General features: G+C 40.4%; 1 protein-coding gene across 2 annotated transcripts in view; it reads left to right on the top strand.

Moving 5' to 3' along the window:
- SRGAP1 (SLIT-ROBO Rho GTPase activating protein 1) overlaps positions 1-21,893 on the top strand; it is a 75,888-nt gene that overhangs the window by 42,579 nt on the left and 11,416 nt on the right. Inside the window, exons 11-17 of one of the 2 annotated variants that reach the window (XM_026863704.1) lie at positions 193-226; positions 3,355-3,415; positions 3,578-3,655; positions 5,171-5,305; positions 15,674-15,779; positions 19,267-19,491; positions 20,081-20,160. In XM_026863704.1, the coding sequence (XP_026719505.1) occupies positions 193-226; positions 3,355-3,415; positions 3,578-3,655; positions 5,171-5,305; positions 15,674-15,779; positions 19,267-19,491; positions 20,081-20,160 (719 nt within the window). The remainder of the gene's footprint in view (positions 1-192; positions 227-3,354; positions 3,416-3,577; positions 3,656-5,170; positions 5,306-15,673; positions 15,780-19,266; positions 19,492-20,080; positions 20,161-21,893) is intronic. The other variant, XM_026863693.1, reaches the window with a different exon arrangement.

Genomic DNA, 21,893 nt, shown 5'->3' with positions numbered 1-21,893 from the left:
ATTACATTCAGTAGTCAAATCTGTGGAGAAGCAGTACTACCCTGGGTTTGATATCCAGCTTTTGATTTCCTATGACTTTAGGAATTTATTATATTGTGTGAAATTGTGTTCACCGCTATTCTGAATCTTGTATCTTTGCTGTATTTACTATCTTCTTCTTTTTCATACTTTTATTTCTAATAATGCTTCTAGCCGAGGCCGAAGGAACTCTCACACAAGACATCAGGTATCGTTCTGGTGACAAGAGAAGCATCTCTGCCTCACTCTCGGGTTGCATTCACGCCTGGCTCAAAATTAGTTTTTTCAAAGACCTGGAGGGAGAAGTTTGCATTAAGAAATGAGTGTATGAGTACAGCAGGCAAAACTGAACCAGAGCACAATTCTGTAGTGCTTGTAGTCTTAAATGATGGATTTTTCCTTATTCATTAATAAGTACCTGCCCATCACAGTCAATTAGTGCCTCTGGATACTAGCTGACAGATCTAAGGGAAAGAAGTCTTCAGAAAATATGTAACAAAATATTTATAAATGCAGTGAATTACATTCCTAACTGCAAGCTCTGTGAACTGGGCTTGAATGTTACAGGGATTTTGTTTTCCTTCCTCTGCAACATACCGAGTGGCAAATATTTTGCAGAACAAAATTTTGTGCTCCGTGGCACCATACCAGTTTACCTGTCTTTGAATCAAGCATTCAGCCACCTTCAGTACAACTAATATTTTCATGCAGGCTGTGAGGTGCAAAGACTTTCAGGAAATTATCACATGATGCAAGAGATTAATATCATGAACAGTTTCTTTCTCAAGGATGAAAGTAAGCAAAGAAGCAGGAACTCCCACAACAAAAGCCCCTGGATTAGAGAAGCACAGAGCAAATCAGGAGAAATGATAATCCATTATATTCCCTCACAGAAAAGAGGGTTAGTTACATGACAAGGTGGGTGACAGGCTTACTTTTGCAAGTGGAGAGTCCTACATAGTTAGTCTTTCCAAAAAAAAAAAGGAAAAGAAGTCTGGTAGCCTTGTGACAGATTTGCCAGTGTGGCAGCTAACCTAAGGAAAACATCCATGCCCAAAGACCATGTCATTCCTGATAGGAGTGAGTCATTTTGACAGGCACAAAAGGCTTACACCTAGTGAAAAACAGTGTTGCACCAAAAGGCTTTTTACATTTTTGCATCATAAGAAATGGTAATTAGTCCCAAACATACATTCACTGAGTACACACATCAGATTAAATTCACAGCAACGGTGGGGTCACTGTTCTTGACATTTGATCAACGCAGATTGTTACTTCAAATTATCTCCCTGTCAGATCCAAAATCCAAAGGTGCTAGTTTAGATTATTTCAGGGAATTACTTAACTACAAAGTTGTGTGTGGTTCTGAACGGATTCTCCAAAACCAGGTATGAAAGTAATTTTTTTTTTTTAAATTTCTTACTGCAAACACTATCTTTTCTGAGGCTTTAGATTCTTTGCATGAACCAGTATACTAACAGGAGATACGGGTGCATGTTGTGCATGTTTTCTAATACTCTGCTTTTTTTGAGAGCCAGGCTGCTCAGTGTTGGTGAAGATGACAGTATTCCTGGGTTTAGCAGCTGACCTGTTCCATGGGGGTTTTTTTATTCAGCTGTTATTGAATCTTAACACAGCTCAAACAGAAAAAAGCTCATCCAGACATTACTGATTCTTGGCTAGCCAGTCTTTGCTAGGCTTTAAATTAAAAGACAGATAAACCACAATTTAAGTAGCATAATTAGTGGTACAGTCTTTTTAAGTCCCACTAAAACATCATGGAGTACACAAAAGATCAGGGGTTAGGTTACTGCAGTAAGTGCATTGTTTCATTGCTTCACTCTGTGTTATTTTTCAAACTTTTTTTAGTAGTTGACTTTTTTTCTACTTGGACTTAATTCATAAAATTCCCATTAGTGTTATTTAGTATGAAAATTAAGGACTAGTTTGTCACAGGAAACATGTATTCTGAGTTACAGGGTGCTTTTGAATTAATGGGTTTATAGTACAGACTGGTTTTATATTAAACTTTCAAATGAATTAGTTAGTTCTCTGAGTGCTCACATATTTGAAATTCATATGGAAAGAAAAATTACAGCTTTCAAGACAAGAATTTCAAAGGTAACTATTATTTATGAAACAGTAATTTTTTTCAGCGTAAGCACCAACTTTTCCAAATCATTTTTAATCATATGATTTGTGTCTTTAATAGATATTTGATGACTTGTAGTCCTTAATGTGCTTGGGGGAGAACATCCATTTTTTAAAGTGCCAAAACACACAGATAAAGGACTGTGACAGTTCTTTTGGAAAATCAGCAGTTTAAAAGAAAAAACCAAATAACTCACTGAAAATTAGTGTATAATCATCTTCTCTCCCTCCCATCACAAGCGTTTATTCTCATTTATTAAAACACCTCTACTTTACTGAAGATGTGGCTATAGACCTGCTGCTGTATCGTGGCTGAGACCAGGAGCTTTATTCCTGAGCTGTGCTAGTTGCAGGCAAGGAGGTGTAGGCTGTGACCTCCCTTTCCCAATACGTTTGTGGCTACAGAAGAGGCAGCTGAACCACATGCTCAGCTCAAAGTGGCTGCAGTTAACCACCCAGTGTATTGCAGCTAGTTAGAGCAACCTGAAACAACGTGCCAGGCCATCAACTTGCTCTATGTCAGGACACGCAAAATCAGCAGAGCACATAGGAGTGCTCTCAGGTCAGGAGAGAGACACCTGGTACCTCATGCAATGCCATTTGGTGGCTCTTCTCCAAGAACATTTCTGATAATCCAGCAGGTCCAGTAAAGGCCTTGACAACTCTGCGATCAACATTTGTCACCAAAAAACCCTCACCTCAGGGAGTTAGGTCCTATGTAATTAGGTCCATGTAGGATTTTCTCCATCAGGAAAAGAAAGGTAAGTTAAATGGATGCAGAGGGATCATCTTCATCATGAATGATTGTTCTTAATAGCAAACTTTTTAAAAGGAAAATTCACTGCTTTAACTCATTTTGCTTCAAAACCCTAAAATATGCATGAGCTTAGATGTCACATACAGTGTTAGCCAGATACAGTGGCAGAGGTAGAGAATGAAGTCTGAATTTCATGATCCAGTTATTTTACTGAAGAAGCATAATCCTTTCTTTTGACCTGTTCCTTTCCCTCCCTCCCTAAATGGGGAGAGAACTCTGTTAGAAATATTCTTTTCTTATGTGTTTTTTTGCCAGCACTGTATGTCCATCTGGATTGACCAAGAAAATGCATTTTCACATTCAGTCCAGAGTCCGGAGGTTTCCTCTTTTCAATCTGCAGTTCACTCTTTATGCTCTTGTTTTTCCAGGATTCAGGACAAGTCATTCCTCTCATAGTGGAAAGCTGTATCAGATTTATCAATTTATACGGTAAACTCTGAAACATACTATGTCATTTCATTATTGTGCTGACTTTTTTGTGTATCTTCTGCATAATGCATTTACCACCACAGCTTTGTTTTTAAAATAGAGTTTAGAAGTATTTTAAAAACTAGATTCATTTCTCACCACTGTCTCCCATCTTTGCTGCAGGTCTTCAGCATCAGGGAATTTTTAGAGTGTCTGGTTCCCAGGTGGAAGTCAATGATATTAAAAATTCATTTGAGAGAGGTAATTGCATTTTCATTTATTGGAGCACCCTAATATCTGACGTTTTAAAATCTTTTAAATTGTAATTACTTTCTTGGGTTAAGCAGTTTGTATACTCTTTGTGTACTGCACAGTCATATGCTTAAGATGAAGTATTATGATTACATGTACATGTTTTTCCCCTGTTATGTCCTAGGAGCTTGAGATTGTTTTTCATTTTGTTTAGACAAGGCATATGACTCCTGAATCAACTGTAAACTTCAGTCTTTTGTTAATGATAAACTGCAAATAATAGTCTGTCTAGATTTTATTTTAAAGATCCTCAGAAAGAAAAGATTATGGGTTTTAATTAGATTCAAGAGACTACTTAATGCAATTTGAGAACCCTGTTACTTGATCTTCTGGAATACAAGTGCTCAACTTTCTGGTCCCTCTGCCAAAGTGGCATCACGATCAATGAGCATACAGGCTGTGAAAGGGTTGTTCCATTTTCAACCATTGTTTTCATTCCTGAAAGAAACTTCAGCCTCAGATGAGGAATCATGGGAGAGATACCAGGAAGTGAAAACAGCTTTTTAAACATGAGCGGCATGCAATACCCAGCCTAGGATTGCTCTGCTAGGAGAGCCAGGATCCAGCAATACCCTAATTGTGTGAAAACAATACTAGTTACAAATTTTTTTACATATTACATTCTCTATTCTTGGGTCTTAAAACTGGTTTGTTTTTTTTTTAATTTCCAAAAAAAACTTTTTCAGATCATCTGCTAATGAGAAAACTCTTGGAGCAATAAGATTTGTGACTAAAAGCATGAAAAAATATGCACAGGATTTTTTCTCCCCAGGATTAGTTACATACCTTGTTAAAACTGATCTCATCTTTGACAAGATACATGAAGTAGCTGGTTTTACTTGCTAAGTGAAGCCACATCCTCCTATTCTCTAGCTGCCTTATTGTTAACTGCTTATCCTAGGTAGTGTTATTCTGGAGGATACATACATTTTAAAGTGGTTCAAAATAAAGATTAAGTCTTTAAAATTACACGTGGTTCACTCATGGCTGAGGTTTTAGTTAGGGTTTCAGTTACTATACAGTGTTTTCACAAAATCGTTGCACATATTCCTAAATGTTTTAAGTTTTCAGAATGAAGACAAATTTCCAATTCAACTACCTCAATTTGCCTTATGTAAGCTCCCAAGGAATAGTCTGAGAAACTCTATTCAATTAAGAAAATTTGGCTTTTTTATTTTACTAACTGTAAATCACAACATGTCCATAAATACCTAGTTGGAAGTTCAGGACCTAAGAGATCAGTAGGTTGTGTAATTTAAAGGAAGCTTTATTTAGACTGCTGGTTTTAGTTTAATCACAGCCTGGGATTTCTAAATCGGTGTTTATTATCTTACTTGAATGCTTGTATTGCCACCTCCCACATACTGAAAACAAAAAACCCAGAAAATGTCACTCACTTATAAGAATGATGCATGCAAAAATGCTGCTGCATGTGTGTTTCATTCACTTTATTTACTTTTTAAGGTGAAAATCCTTTGGCAGATGACCAAAGTAACCATGACATTAACTCAGTTGCTGGAGTACTGAAGCTCTATTTCCGAGGGCTGGAAAATCCTGTCTTTCCTAAGGAAAGATTTAATGATCTTATTTCTTGTATCAGTAAGTAGAACTCTCTGTTTCTTTCTCAATAGAATTTTACTTTCATATATACAGTAGCAGCCTGAAAAAGAGCTAACTTCACAGATTTTTCTGAGACAATTTGTTTGCCATCTGTAACAGTCTGGGTCAGTTATTAGTCATACTCACAGCTGTGGTTGTTCCCTTTTTCCAGTGGGATTAGTGTACAGTACAGCTCTTTGTTTAATAGGGCAGGAAGAATATCTTTTGGTGTACAAGAGAGAGTTAAATTTAAATGCATTATTATTTTCCTCTGTGCATTGGGGCAGATGGAAGAGGATGAAGTCATGACGGTGCAAACAGGGTACATTACTTTCTGCAAAGGTTTTCATGCCCTGCAGCTTGGAGTCAGCACTGGCGAATAAGTAACTAACGGTTTGACATTGTGTAGTTCAGGACCTTTATTGTGCTCAGCTTAAAACCCCTGATCCAACTGTTTGGAAAACCCTTCAGTGCAGGAATGGAGGGGAGCAGCTGAATGTTGTCTGTGGAAGAGCCCTGTCTGCCTTTCAACACACAGGTTGTAATGGGATGCCTTGGAGGAGCATTGCATGGGTCTGTGCACTCCTGGTGTTCGCAGCTGGACATAAAGAGGTTGTAGTAATTTGGGAAGTTCTCAGTGGATGAGTGAATTGCTCTGGCATGCACAAAACCCCTTCCAGTTCACATATCCCTGCAGATGTTGAGGAGGGGTGAGGCCAAGCCAACTATCAGTAGGCTTACTGTTCCCTGTGGGTCCATTGGAGTGGTCGGAGGTGCTAGCTTTATGGAGGAATTTCCTCCTTTCAATCCTTCCTTTATAACTTGCTTGCTTCAGCCAGATGGAGAAAGAGACAGTTTCACAGGTAATGAGGGCCAGTCCTTTGGGATATTAATTAGGGCAGGCTCTCTCCAAAATGTGTTATTTTGGCAAAGGGATCTCAGCCTAACAGGCAGGACCGCAGATGAGTGCAGAGTGTCCTGGGCCGGCCATTAGATGTCCCCCCTTTTCTGCTTGCTGCTGGGGGAACCCAACATGTGTGGTTTTCCTTCCCACACAGGGAGGATTGCAGTAATTCAGCCTGGAGGTTACAAATGCATGGATCACTGTGACCAAGTCTATGTGCAGTGTTTTATGTTTCATTTTTTGTGGGGTTTTCTCATCAGTTGCTACTTACAGACTCAGTGTTACTGAGGAGTCCTGAAGGACCTCAAAACCACAATTTAGTCTGATTCCTGATGCTGAGGGGGACACTGTCTCTTTAGGAGGCATAATCTTGGTTCTGCCTGAGTTTAGATTCAGCTAACTACAGTGCCACAGCCCAGAAAATGTCTGCGAGTCATAGAAATTGAAATCTAAAAAGGGATTGTTTTGACTGTGTGTTTTTCTGGATGACAGGGATGATGGAACTTTACCTAATAATCCTGCGCTGATTTCCATAACTTGTGGATGAATTAAAGCGTGTCTGCTGGAAAAATTTATTGATGTAGTGGCTTCAGTTGACAGAAAATCTACCACATTCTTGCATAAGCTATTCAAATGATTAATCACTTTCATCGTTAAACATTTGTACCAGTTTTCTTTTTCAAAATTTCTGCTGTCAGATTCTGCCCATTGGATCTCTTTATGACATTATTATTTTGACTAATCATTAAGAAAAATATAAATGATGGTTCTTACACATGGAGGTGGTATTGCACTCTACTGTGTTGAAGAGCTTTAAATAGAATTGTAAAATACCAAGAATGAGTTGAGTATTCAGTTTACAGATTATACTAGTGAGTGCTTAGGAGATGTAAGAATATTTGCCCAAAAGGACCTTTTAAATTTGTTCCAAGAAGAGGAACCTGAATGATTCCAAAGTGTTTCCATTCTCCATTGAAGCTTCTGAAGACAGGGTAGGGTATTTATTTGGAAGGAGGGCTAGAAGTTCAGTGGACTGAGTATATGTGCATGACACCTGCACAGAAGGAGAGATCCACCAACCTCTCAGAGCATCACTGTCTGAGAGGGATCCAGTTCAGTTATCCTAAAATGGTCTTCTGTTATTAAGAACTTGAATAAAAATGGCAATGAATACTAGATCCCTAGCGTTACGCCTTGGTTTCCTTAGAGGATGTCCAACTATTGCATGTTCAAACTAGGCAGTGGATTATTTTTTTGCAAGAGTTTTTTTTAAATAATAGTATCATCCAGCAGAGCTGAAATCAGTAACAACCAATAGCCTGGAATAAAGTTACTGCTTTTAGCAGCCACATTTTCAAATGGGACAGTTATTGAGAAAGAGGAATTGCCATCTGATCCTGGTGTAGACTGGCTGTTCTTTGAAGCTGTCATAAGTCTGGAGTATCATGTCAAAACGAGGTGTAATGACTGAGTAGTTCTGCTAGGTTTGAATTCTGCTGTTGCTGTTACAGAAGAAGGTATTTTCTTCCTGATAATGTGTTGTAAGAGTCCCAGATCTGTTTCTGGCAGGTTTTGAAGGAAGCCAGAGATGATGATTTATTTTGTTGCTTGGTTTGGTTTCCACAAGATTATTGTTAGGGACACTCTGAAATGGCATGTCAATGCTTTCCTTCAGCAGAGGGAGAATAGTTGGGTTTGAAACATGGCAGGTCAAAAGGGGTTTTCTCTTTAAGCACATTGGGGTGAGTTTACTTTGTGTTGTCACATTGGAGTGTTTGAATGTGGTGTAAGGAGAGAAAAAAACAGCTCTCGTGCCTTGCAACCACAGCCAGCCCCAGAACCACACACTGGGAACAGTAGGTTGTGTGTCTGCATCTTCTGATTATCTGAGAAGCCTGAGGTGGAGTGTCTTTAGAGCTGTGTACCTAGTCTATGTGTTTTAAGTGGCCCACCATTTCCAGGGAATAAGATGCTTTTCTTTAAAAAAAAAAACAAAAGCAAGCAACAAGCATTTCAGAATATACTACCTGTCACAGTTCAGTTTAAATAGCACCTATATGGCACATGCTATCAAAACCTGTCAGTCTCAAAGACCCTTTCCATTGCTACATTTTAACCTTAGCGCTTTGTGTATCTTGCAAAAAGGAAGACAGTCTAGGCAAGATTTTTCTCCCACTTCAGACTTTGAACCTGTCATAGTTGCTTTAGTTTCTTTTTCCGTGCTCATGTGGCCTTACAATATTAAGTATGTTGGTCTTCATGTTAAGGGAGAAGGGCTTTACTCCCTTTCCTCTTGTGAGAACACACATTACTGTAACTTCTTTAGATCACAGTTGATATATGAAGTCTAGAAAGCTTTTGCATGTTTAATTAAGAGGGTTTAAATACCCTTAATTCATATTGCATTCACTGTCTGATAAACAGTGAGGAAAGGAATAAACATTGTTTTAATAGTTTTTCAAGATAAATGTGGGGGTTTTAATGATGGGCAGAAATTGTTATAAAAGGGGGGAGGGGAAAAGCAAATTCATAAAGTTAATGTTCATATAAAACTGTAACAAGGCAGAATGTCACACATTTTATATGGAAATGTAATGTTGCCAGTGAAAAACCCCTTGAAACTGAAGTATTTAGTTATGGATGTCAAGCATAGCTGAGGCTACAGCTGCAAAATGAACCTTTCCTCAGTACAGCCACTGAGGAATTCCTTTGCATTTATGCATATATTTCCAAATAAAATAGAGCATTGTGATTCAATGCTTCCCCTTTTGCAAATACAGTGGAAACAGTGCAAAATTACTGACTTTTAGGGCAATTTGTATTAATTAAACTCATGAGAACAATGTTATTCTGTTTGGGCTTATGAACTGTTTTAGATAAAATTTGGGGCAAATTATTACTTCTCCAGAGTAGGCATGAAAGGTAGAACAGAACGTAAAAATCCATCTGATTATGGGCCATAATTCTGCATTCTCAGCAAAAGGAATGGCTGTTACTGCTCCCAGCAACACTCGGTAATCCAGAGGGTAAAATAAGGTGTTGGGGAAGGGAGGAGAGTTGCACTGCACTTCTTTTCTGCCCCTTTGTAGAAACAGGTTGGGCCAAACACAAGCAAAATATTTGTAACAAGAGTTACATGGAGGCAGAGGGTACTGAAGCTGTACTTAGGGCTGGCCATAGTTTGCCTTTGCTGCTGGGCAACTGCAGTTCCTCTCCTGATGTGAGTTCTCATACACATGAATTACAGTTCACTTTTACATAGATAGCTGTGCAATGTGGCAGGAGATACATCTCAACTTACCCAGACTGCTTAGCTTCTGCTCAGGTCATTATAATTCTTTATGGTTTCATCTCCCTTGCCTTAAATTTGATATATTAAGATGCCAAGATAGATGAAAACTTACATCTTTTTTCCTTCTGACTTTCATCATTTCAGTCCCTTCCTGCCAGCAGTGCCCATTTACCTAAAGTCATAAATGTTATGAGAGGAAATTATTTTATTGCTTTTCCAGACTATTGCTCATTACTTAAAAAGTAAAAAAACTATATTCTGAATTGTCAACTCTTCCTGAAAAAGTTTCAATAAAATGACAACTGTTTCCTTCCCTAAGTGACAGTGGAGACCGTTGTGTTTGTCCTCCTGTAATGGCTTCTTAAATAGATCTGGAAGAGCTGTAAGTGGCATTGCTGAGTTAATATATATATATATCTTCAAGTTAGATTGCACTCATCTACCAAAGTGAAAAGAGGCACAAATTGTTAACTTCAGCACTAATACATATTCATGTAGATTACTTTTCAGCTGCAAATTGACCGTAAAAATTACATCTGCAAGTGTAACTCAGTCCCATTTGATGTTCAGCAAGTGTGTAAAATATACATTAGGCATTCACTCTGTTACTAGTAGGTACCACACCAAGTGGAAGTAGCTAGTGACGCCCACATAGAGATACCACATTGGATTTAATCCTTCAAAACAGTGGTCCTAAAGGAGAGAGATAACTTACATTACCATTCTTTGCTTTCTTCCTCCACCGTTGTGCTACCCTTGCCTGTGAAATATGCTTGGCTTGCGCATCACTGGCTGTTAGTGTAGCACAACTCATTTACTGCTGACAACAGGTTTCTCCTTCTACATGTTCTGATCAGTAACATCTTCCCTTTGGCAAATGTTTGCAGTTCTTTTGTTACTACTGAGTTTGGCCCATGGAGGTTGTCTGTTAACAGAGAGTGGTAGAACATACATAATCCAGAATTTACGTTTCTGAGCTCTGACTGCTCCCAGGTTGAATCTGCTCCTCATTGGATAACTATATCACATCACCAGTGCAGGAGAGGCCATGTATAGAACCAAGACAAGGAAAAAAACAGTGCTTTTGTAGCATTTTTAACTAAACCTGAGTGTTAAAGGCATGTAGCTGTCCAGTTGGCCCAAAATATTTCAAAACCACCAGAAATTGCTCTCTTGCAAAAGTCTTTTGTTCTCCATCACCAAAGCGCTGCATTTATATATTTGAATATTTATTGCCTTTTACTGCTCCACTACTTCAGGTTTGTTGCTTAATTAAACTTCAGTTTATATTTTCTTAATGTTCTTTAGGATGAATGCATCCCTCTCTTCAGTTATAATTTATGGGGTTTTTATTTGTATTTGGGGGCTTTTGTTAGTAATCGTGTTTCCTCCCCTCTCAGGTTTCCTTTACTCTTCTGAGACAGATTGTTCACTTTTGACCTATTTCACTTTAGAGTCTACCTTTGCAAAAATCCCATTGTGAGTCACCAGGTGCTTAAAATACATTATGCAAATATGGACATTCATCAGTTCTGTATGTCTCTGCAGTAAGCAAAGGTGACACTGCCTCTCCAGAACAGGTTCCAGTGTTCTTGGAGGCTAAAGATCAGATCACACCTTTTAAGGCTTGAGTAGCTAGGATTTATGCCTATCTCATGCTGTTGAGAACTGGTCCTTAGGCCATGGCTGACAAAGAGGCAGCTAGCTGATAAGTATTTATGTAATGACATTAGTCTCATCTGGATTCATTCATCCAGTTCAAGGACAAGGAATATTTGCAGAGGAAGTCCATGAGAGATCAATAAATAAATCTTTTCTAAGAGCAATGAAAGATTGCACCTCAGCAGATCTTCTTGTGGAGGTTGTGATCTGCCTCTCTGGAGGAATTTATGAACAGGTTGGACAGACATCTCTCAGAGGTGATTAAGGTAAAGTCAAAGATTGTAGACTTAAAGGACCTCTGAAGAGTCCTCTGAGCTCTCTGTTTTTAATTTTTTGTAGTAGCTGGTAGAGGTTCCTTAGATCTCAAACACCTCTGATGCTTAGATGCCTAGATAATTTTATGGATACACAGAAAACCAAGCGCCTTATATTACTAGAGTGCTTTGCTCTATTATTGTCTGATAAAAATACAATAACAGTTCTGGGTGCAGGTGCCCAGCTCTTCCTCAGGGTACTATAATCATGAAGCCCCAGAAGCTGTTCTTTTCCCCTTCTCTTGTTTCACCCCACAAATGTCTCCACTGCTCTGAGCTGCCTTGTAGCTCCACTTTGACAGGAGTACAGTGTTCTCACACCAAACACTTTCTCATCTGGCTGGCAGGAAACTCTCCTGCTTGTGGGTTTGACCCCCATGGCTGAGACGGGCCTGGAAGGCAGGTGCATCAGACCACAGCTCCAAATGGTTTGCTCTGCTCTGAGAACTGGGAACTAGAGAGTAATAACCATTTCTATTTACGATATGTACCTGATGATAGTCCTGGTTTGTGGTTGATATTCATGTGTCCTTCAAACATCTCCATTCCCTCTCTCGCTCCACAGTCAGATAAACCACGTTCATTCTCAGTGTGCTTGGCCTTGCCAGAGGCTTGTCCTGTTGCTTGTGTTTGGGAATACAAGTCTCATCATATCATTACAGTAATGAACCAGTTTTTAAATCCCCTGATTTCTCTTTCTCTTGGCAGCTAATTGCATTATTAGGACAAGTCATGTAATATCAGCACTTCAATTTTCTTAGCTGAGGAAAGGGTAATACCTCATGGGGCGCTGAGGTAGGGCTAATTACAGTTCTCAAAAATCAGTGTAATGAAAAGAGGGTCTTCAACAGAAGTGATTTAAGAGGGAAGACAGCCAGCTTTTTGCAGCCTTGGGATTGCTGGTGGTTCCTTGCAGCTTGTAGCTTGGATGGCTGTTCTGCCCCAAGGCTCTCTTCAGCAAAGCCAATGGAGGCAAAGCAATGCTTTCTCTTCCCTCTGCATGGGAATCAGCAGAGCTGCAAATTCTTTCTGCCCCAATGCAGAAAGATTGCTCTGTATTCATTTCTTCTTTCCTACTACCCGAACACTCACACACTGCATATACACAAGCAACTATGAAATTTGGCTCCTCATTTAAAAGCAGCACTCAGATACGTAACATAATTACCTATCTCCTTTAAACCAAATCAGTGCTGAGAAAGAAAAACAGGCCTTTTGAGACAATGTGGAAAGCACATGAATTTACCACTTGGCAGTAGTTTGGATTTTCAGTAAAGGAGTTTTCATGGAAACTGGCACTGGGTTACCAGAAAGGTATTGGAAATACACACAGCTCATTCCAGCATGTATAGCTTGTAACTGCTTCAGGTGACCTGCTAGTACTTAGTACTGATCATGCTACTAGTAGGGCAGTTTCAATAGCTCATCACATGGCCATAAAGGCAAGCTCTCTATACCTATTCTGCTGTGTCCGTGCTGCCTACTGAGACCAGTTTCTGGCTCATGCATCCTGTGAACCATGTCTAGGAACTGCTTGGAAGAGTTGTTGTTGGCACAGACCATGAGCACATCGGAGAGTGTGTTAACTACTGTGTGGTAGCTGCCTGCTGGTGTTCAAGACTGTGCTCCATCCTGGTTTAGCACACTAGTTTAGTCAGAGCTATTGCATCCAGATAGGCAGCACATTTCTGGAAGAAGCTGCTGGACCCACCTGGGAGTCCAGCCAGTGAATTTCTTGGGTCTGAATTGAGTTCAGTGATGACTGAACCTGGTCCAAGGGCTGGTCTCCAGAACTGTCTGGAAGAGGCAGGTCTGCAGCACAAGGCATTATCCAGGAAAGGCTGTAATGCAGAAGGTAGGTCCTGGTGCTGCATCCCAACTTCCCTCCACCTTCCCACATCCAACACACAAGGCAGAAAGGCTGGAGAGGAGCTGTGCCACAGCACGGCTCAGCAGTGCTGCTGAGGTGGGGGTGTTGAAAGATGTAACCGAAGTGCCTTTGGATGTTCCTCACTCAGCCCCACACTATAGAATATCCACCTGCACACATGCACACAGGCTCAAAATCACCCAGACCTACAGCTCTGTGTGCAGAGACTCACAGATAGGCTTGTCAGTGGGAAGGTCAGCCGAGCTGGAGACTCATAAGGTGCCCTCGCTGAAACAGCAGCTGGTTTTGTTGGAAGAACAGGAACTGAAGATACAGGCAGGCTCCTTCCACTGGGAATGGTTTAGTTCAGGCAGGTGGAACTGGGAATGGCTTAGTTCAGGCAGGTGGAGAAAGGCCTTGCACTGAAAGTGGTGTCTGTGGGCTGTGCAGAACAGCAGTGTTTCACTACAGTGCAGAAGTGAGGCACATAGCATTGACGTCTCCAAGATGTGCTATGCACTAGAAAGGGAGAGGAGAACTGCGGTTACTATGCAGATCCTCGCTGTGCAAGCAGCTCCCAGGCTTAGCACACCCCTGCCATGGACTCCAGTTCTTAATCAGTAACCAGAAATACTCCTTGATTCATGCAGTCCACGTTTAACAGAAACATCAAAATAAATTTCAAGTCCCATACTCCACTTGAGAAAGTGTAATGGCTTGAACTAATTTTCAGCTAGAGTTTGGGCTCAGTGTGACTCATTATGTTATAAATCATACAGCTTTTCAGCAGTCCTTTTCCCCACCAGCTCTGCAACATCTCACTAGGGACACTGTACCAGCCTCCAGCCTCTCTGCTAGAGAATAGGTTTCTACCCCCTGCAGGGTTTTGCTTTGCTGCTCCCACAATAGATACCACAATCCAAATGGACTCATGCAAGCAGTGGAGGGCTGTTCTCCTGCAGAAGTTCTCAAGATGCTGAGTTTAACCCCATCCCAGAATCTTTTGTTCCACATCACACTAGTGGTACTGAGCCAGTGCAATCTCCTGTAAATACAGATGTGGGAACAGGGAATAAGCGTTCCCTTCAGTTTACCGCACTGGCATTTCCTAATGAACTATAGCACTTCTGTGTGGTAAACAGAAATCTTGCTGCCAACGTGCTCTGTTTATGCTTAGTTCTTGGTACCAAAATACTTATTACTAGACACCGATTGTTCTTCTAAGAAACATAAGTCAAAATACATTTTGCATCTACAAATAAATGCTGATTAGTACAAATAGCCATACCAAAGAGCACAAATAAACACTAGGAACTCTGTTTACAGTTAGCACATTTTAATGTAAGTAATTATTTTAAATGTGTACTCTTAAATATCATGTTCTGTGGTACAAATGGCTTTTCAGCTATTGGAATCAGCTCCTGTTTCATATTTCCAAATTTTCAAATATCCATTTCACTACCACTGGACAGTATTTCTCATGTAATCTGCTAAGATTTCCCCTAGATGTTGTCAATTGCAGCATTCTTTCTTGGCTGACATAAAAAGCATTACTGAAATTTTAGGTTGTTTCTAGCAGTATCATTTACACAGAAAACACGCTGAGTAAAAAACTGAGATATTACTTGTGTTGAAAAACAATTTGTGCTTTTTTCCCATCATTACCCCCCTTGCAGCCACATAATCCTTTTGGCCAACATAGAACATATTGCATCCTTTTTATAAGACATCAGGAACTGATGCTTTTATTAAGCTGACCTTGTTTTGCCTGCTTCAGAAGAATTTGGGTGGACTGCTGTAAATTCATTTGGGAAGATACATATGATCTTTGTGTTTGTTGCTTACACACCATAAAACATAAGGCCTTTCTCCTGCTTTGCCATTAAGACAGTTATAGCTGGACATTGGATTAAGGAAGCTCATTAGAGAAGCTTGGTGATTGAAATATTACATTTGATGTAAACATTCAAATGAAGAGAGTGAATCCATATTTGAAACTGATGGCAAACATCTCTCCTTGGTTCCCTTAGGTTATATTAATGTACTGATATTGTGGGTTTGTGGGCTGTCTACCTTAGCAAGTGGCCAAGTTTTGACTTAGACAGATTTGTAACTTCTTGTATTTAAAGAAGTTACTTTTAAATTTTATGGTTTTAATGAGAGGAAGAAGGACTTTTAGATTTTATTTTTGCAATAGGACAAAATGAGAAAATAGTGGCTAGGGACATGTGATGGTAAAGAGTCAAACTAAACTGAGTAAACTGACCAAATGCTATTTTAGACCATCATATGAAAGACAACTTAAAATACTTTCTTCTGTTTGCAGGAATAGACAATCTCTATGAGAGGGCTCTTCACATCCGCAAACTACTCCTTACTTTGCCCAGATCGGTCCTTATAGTGATGAGATACCTCTTTGCCTTCCTCAACCAGTAAGTGCTTTATAATTCCCTGAGCACTGTATCTTTATCTGCCTTCCTTTGCTGGTATTGAAGTTCTTTGAGTTTCCTCATAGTCTATGTAGAATTTATATTTAAGCTCCATTTAACACAAAAGATGATCTAATTGACAATGAAAACAGAAGGAAAAGACCATTTTTCATTAAAATTAGAATTCCATTTGTCCAAAACTCAGCAAGGTTGTAATAAGACAGATTAAAGTTTTGTCTGAAATGAGAAATGCAAGCTACAGCATTAAAGCTAATAACAAAATAAGCTGATGAAAAATAACAAACTGTAATTACATTTAAAATCTTTTATGTAATTTAAAAGTGAAGATATTTTTTTCCTTATCTCAAGTTGATTTTAATCTCCTGATGGGAAAAATATGTAGTATATTCAAGCAGCACAGTCACTATTAGATGCTAGGCACTGCCAGGGTGAGACTTTGTGTTCCTGCTTCTATTTTCTGGTAATAGGGCTACCAGTATAGAGAACATACATCCCCTGTGTATGCTTTCATATAAAGTACATTAGTCCTCACATTGTGAAAGACAGGTAGCTGCTGGAAGGAGTGTTGTATGAGAAAGGGAAAGTGGTGTTCATGTCTTCATCATCTCAGAAAAACTTCTTCATTCTCAAAGAGAAAATAAAAGACAGCTTAGGCAATTGCACTGTATTTCTCCTTCCAATCCTTCACAGCCCTCTCCAGTTTTGCTGACCTCAGTATTTTTCCTGCAAATTTTGCTTCTTGTGCACTTTACCCTGATTCTAGCTTTTCTGTTTCTGCTGCCATATTGTCTGTTTCCTGTTATATCTGTTTTCATATTGCTTTTTTCCTCTTTTTTTGCTAAATTTGCCCTCTGCTGATTCATTCCGTCTTTGTGACCTTCCCCATTTCATCCATCCTGTTCCTATAGAAACAGGGTCTTTGCAGCCAGGTTATGTGTACATGGTTGTAGTCACAGCTGTTCCTATTTCCTTTCTTCTAGTAGTTTCTGAGCCACTTTCAAGTAATATTTAAAAGAAGGGCAGAAATCTTTAATGAAAATAATCATTCATTTGAAACATTAATTCATCCCTCGAAAGTGACACTGAATGTCTCAAAGGCTTATATCACAGCTTCTTCTCAGACATACAGATTGACTGGAGTTATACGCACTTGTACTTGTTACATGGTCGTGTCAGCTACACTGTGCTCTCCACAGGAATGCAATTTAGAAAACAGGCTAAATCCCTTATTGCCTCCAGAGTGCTCCTGGTACATCCACAGGGAAAAGATCGCCATAGTTTGACTTTCTGCAAATCCAGTTTTGATTTTTGCATATGCAATTATGCCTGCTTGGCCAAGTGAAGTCATGAAACGTCATGGCAGACCTCATCTGTCTAGCCTCCTGCTTAAAGTGTCTAAAGTTAGATCAAGTTGCTCAAGGCTTTGTCCAGTCAAGAACCTCAAAGGTTTTTTTCCAGTCAGACCCAGTGCTTGGTGAACCTTACACTGAAGAATTTTTTTCCTGCTTCCATTTGGAATATCCCTTGCTGTGAATTGTGACTGTTGCTTCTCATCCCGTTGCTGTGTACCTGTGTCTGATTCTCTCTATTTTGATAATTTTGATAGAAGAAGAGTGCAGCTAGATTCTCTGCTAGCCTTCTCTTCTAAAGGCTGAACAAACCCAGTTCTCTCCACTTTACTTTAAAACCCGTATGCTCCAGCTCCCCAGCCAGCTCAGTAGTCCTTTTCTGGACTTGCTCCAGTTTGTCAGTCTGTCAAAACTAGACACCATACCTCATGTGCAGCTTCATGAGCACTAAGTGGAAGAGGAATAATCAATACCCTTGACCTGCTGGCTCTGCTCTTCCTAATAGAGCCACATATACAACTATCCTGCTTTGCAGGAGGACCCACTGCTGAATCATGTCCAACTTCCTGTCCAAGAAGTGCTTTTCCTTGGGAGCTGCTCTCCAACAATCAGCTTCAGACTGTAACAATACATGGGATTATTCCATCTCACAGACAGGACTGTGCGTTCATCCTTGTTGAACTTGATGAAATCCCCATTTATCCATTCCTCCATCTTGTAAAGGTCCTTTTAAATGGTAACTTTGACCTTTAGCATATCTACTACCCTCACATAGTGAGACATCATCTGCAAGTTCGCTGAGTGTGCCCTTCATCCTGTTGTCTGGGTCTTTCATGAATCACAGACTCACAGAATCAACTAGGTTGGAAGGGACCTTGAAGATCATCCAGTCCAACCATTCACCTAGCACTGACAGTTCCCAACTACACCATATCCTTAAGCACTGTGTCGACCCTACTCTTAAACACCCCCAGGGATGGGGACTCCACCACTGCCCTGGGCAGCCCATTCCAATGCCTAACAACCCCTTCTGGAAAGAAATACTTCCTGACATCTAGTCTAAACCTTCCCTGGCACAACTTGAGGCCATTACCTCTTGTCCTGTCGCTTGTTACTTGGTTAAAGTGACTCATCCCCAGCTCTCTGCACCCTCCTTTCAGGGAGCTGTAGGGGGCGATGAGGTCTCCCCTCAGCCTCCTCTTCTCCAGACTAAACACCCCCAGTTCCCTCAGCCGCTCCCCGTACGACCTGTGCTCCAGACCCTGCATCAGCTTCGTTGCCCTTCTCTGGACACGCTCGAGTCATTCAATGTCCTTTTTGTAGTGAGGGGCCCAAAACTGAACACAGGAATCGAGGGGCGGCCTCACCAGTGCCGAGTACAGGGGTCAGATCCCTTCCCTGTCCCTGCTGGCCACGCTATTGCTGACACAAGCCAGGATGCCATTGGCCTTCTTGGCCACCTGGGAACACTGCTGGCTCCTGCTCAGCCGGCTGTCGATCAATACCCCCTGTTGAAGATGTTGAACATCAACAGATGTTCATGCCTTTTGTTTGGATGCTTCCAAAGTGAAACTCCTGTGGGAGTATGTGGACAGAAGGGAAGCTGCTCAGGGATTTTAGGTTGTACGGTAAAAACAGAGACCAGAAGTCACAAGAGTCTTTGCAAGATCCAGGAACTGAGTCGCCTCCAGGAGTCAATTCAGTCTGCCTAAGTTATATAGCCAGTTGATGGGAGAGATGCATCAAGGTCTGGTGAGAATGATAGGCATGTATACCCACTTTGCATCCAGTCCACTTGGGCCTCCAAGGATAAGCACTGATGAGATAGAAGCAGCAGCAGTTGGTGCATTTTACATTAGCCCATTAGATCAGTGTATACTAAACACAATAGTTTGGGATCACTATATATACATACATATATGTTCTATAAACTCACTTTATAATGTGTATATAGCCTAATGAAGAAACCCCCTTTTTTTGTTTTGTTACTTTATGTGGGATTAAGTGTCAAGGAGGGCAGGAAATCTCTAAGTTGTAATGGAAAATAAAGTTCCTTCAGTTTTCAGAATAAGGTTACTCTCAGTGGAAAAGTAAATTTTTCTTCATTTTATTTACAACAGCCTTTCACAGTACAGTGATGAAAACATGATGGATCCATACAACCTGGCCATTTGTTTTGGGCCAACCCTGATGCCTGTTCCAGACATACAAGACCAGGTGTCTTGTCAGGCACATGTGAATGAGATAATCAAAACTATCATCATCCATCATGAGGCTATTTTTCCAGATGCTAAAGAACTTGATGGCCCGGTGTATGAAAAATGCATGGCTGGAGATGACTACTGGTAAGTCAGAATATTACCCTTCTATCTCCTTAAAATCATTAGTCTGTTTGTCTGGATAACTCCTGTGATACAGAATTACTTTTGCACACAATAGAAGTATGAAGATAAATGAGAAGAGCGTTTAGGTTCACATAGTTAAATGTTAGCTATAAAAAAAACATGAAGCAAAGGCAACTACAGTGAGGTTCCCTACAACATTTTGTGTTGGAGGCTACCATTGTGTTCAGCCAGATACAGCCAGTGTTCCAGGTGTACTGTGCAGAGCACACAGACAGGTAGGAAACTGGCTCTCTGGCTGTGAACCACCTTAACAAATTTCAGCTTATGGTGCCTCCCCCCTGCTCCTTTCCTCTCTTAGCAACACACACACTTTTTATAAATGAAAGAAGTCAGAGGTTCTGGAAACTTCTTAATAACTGAAGGTGAGTTGTGTGGGCTTCTTCAGTAATTATGTATTCATAGCACATCATGACAATTATGTTGCACATAACTTTATAACATTATAAATAATTTAAAATCATCTCACGCAGTTGACATATTTTTGAGATGTGTGGTTTCTCTCTCTGCTCAACCTTTTGTTTTCGTTCAGTGACAGCCCCTACAGTGAACATGGTACATTAGAGGAAGTGGACCAGGATGCTAGTACAGAGCCCCATACCAGTGAGGACGGTATGTCTGTTGCATTACTGTGCCTTTGATGGGAGTAATTTTACAGGTGTTTTATGCGGGAGACCTTCTTTCTTTCCTAATTATGTCATATTTGAAAGAAGGGTATTTCAGTCCTGGTGTTCTGCAGCAAAGCCGGCATCTTTAATCTCTGTTTGTGTGCTTTTTTGCTCTGATTCATCTGTGTTTGACCAGCTGTTTCCTTGTTTTCTCCTGATTTGCCCAGTCACAGGAAGGGCAAGAAAGAAACTATTTCAGTCAGCACATATTATTTTCTGATATAATGTTACATTTTTAGTGACTCTTTATCTGTTGTCTGCAAAAACTAATCAAAAGTGTCTCTTTAAATATTTCAGCTAAGGGATATTTGCCATTCAGTGGGCTCTATTTTGATACAAATTTAGAAGCTGTTCCACCTAAAGGATTTATAACTACTGAAAAACATGTTTGTATCCCCCACAGTGAAACTTCTGAACAATAGTCTTTTGCTATAAATATTAATCACATATACTCTGACAGTTCTGGGTACAGTAGATATCCATGAAAAATTTGGTACATTTCTATTATATCAGTTCTTTTTAGCCAGGTTTCCTGAAGGTGTATTGGACTGTGAGGTATTTCAGTTGGACTGTCCTTCAGATGTGCTTCCAAGTAACTTCTACCCAGTTTCAAGCAAGTGTAACAGATGGAAGGAGGTGTCAACATTGTTAAAGAACTACAATTTTCCTGACAGTTAGTAGCCAGTTAGAGGTGAAGGACTCAGAATAACACTCCCTGTAGAGAAGACCTGCAGTGTAAGCTCACTGCATATCAGGCAACCCAGACAGAGCAACCACAACAATGCACTTAGGCACCAGCAGAAACAAAAGCTGCCCATTGTCCATCTCAGAGCATGTATGGAAGGAGAAAGAGGAAGAGTCAAAGAGGGGAAAAGGAGAGGAAAAGAACTACAGCACAGGATTTATTAATTTTCTTAAATAAAGGATGTCATAAGGGATACTGGTTAGGAGCTGGGACAATTGCCACAGGGAAGGGGAACAGGAAGGTGTATCTGTAGGAAACCTGGCTACACTGGTCCCATTGCACACAGAACAATGTAAACAATAGTTCCACTCTAACTGTACCCGTCTGCTTTGTCACGTAGACAAGCTGTCAGTGACAGATTGCCTGTCTATTGCCTTTTGCCGAAGTGAGGAAGGACAGGCAGACTCTATCCATGCAGCTGTTTGTAGAATAGGGACAGTTGGGTGGGCAGGCATCACAGAGTGGGGAAAAACTGAGGATAGGAGAGAAGTCAATGTTAATCTTCTGCCTGTGGTGTGTACCTGTGCTTGCACCCGCAGTAGGGAATACTGACAGCTTTACAAGACAGCCTGTGTGCATGGATTCCTCTTGACCAGCTCTGTATAGCTAAACCCACTGTCTTTCTACAACACAGCTTCACTAATTAGGTGTGAACTCCCAAGGCAGTATAGCTATACTTTATAAGAGCTCATTCTTCCATTGGATGCACTAAGCAAGAGTAGAAGCTGAAGAAGTCTGTCCATCTCTCATTTAGAGCAGAAATAGTGAAATGCAGGTGACACATGACTTTGATATATTGGGGCCAACTTTGGGGTCCCATGACCAAACTGAGAGATAAAGGCCCAAGTGGGCATGGAAAAGAAGTGCAGCTTTTCAGCAGCAATCAAAAGCAGTTACTTTAAAACCATGCCTAGGAGAGGTTAAAACATAAG

Source organism: Athene cunicularia (assembly GCF_003259725.1).
Source record: "Athene cunicularia isolate RWA chromosome 1 unlocalized genomic scaffold, athCun1 chr1_part2, whole genome shotgun sequence".
NCBI classification, from domain to species: Eukaryota; Metazoa; Chordata; class Aves; order Strigiformes; family Strigidae; genus Athene; species Athene cunicularia.
Note: the sequence above shows the minus strand (reverse complement) of the source record. Positions and strands in the feature narration are given on the sequence as shown.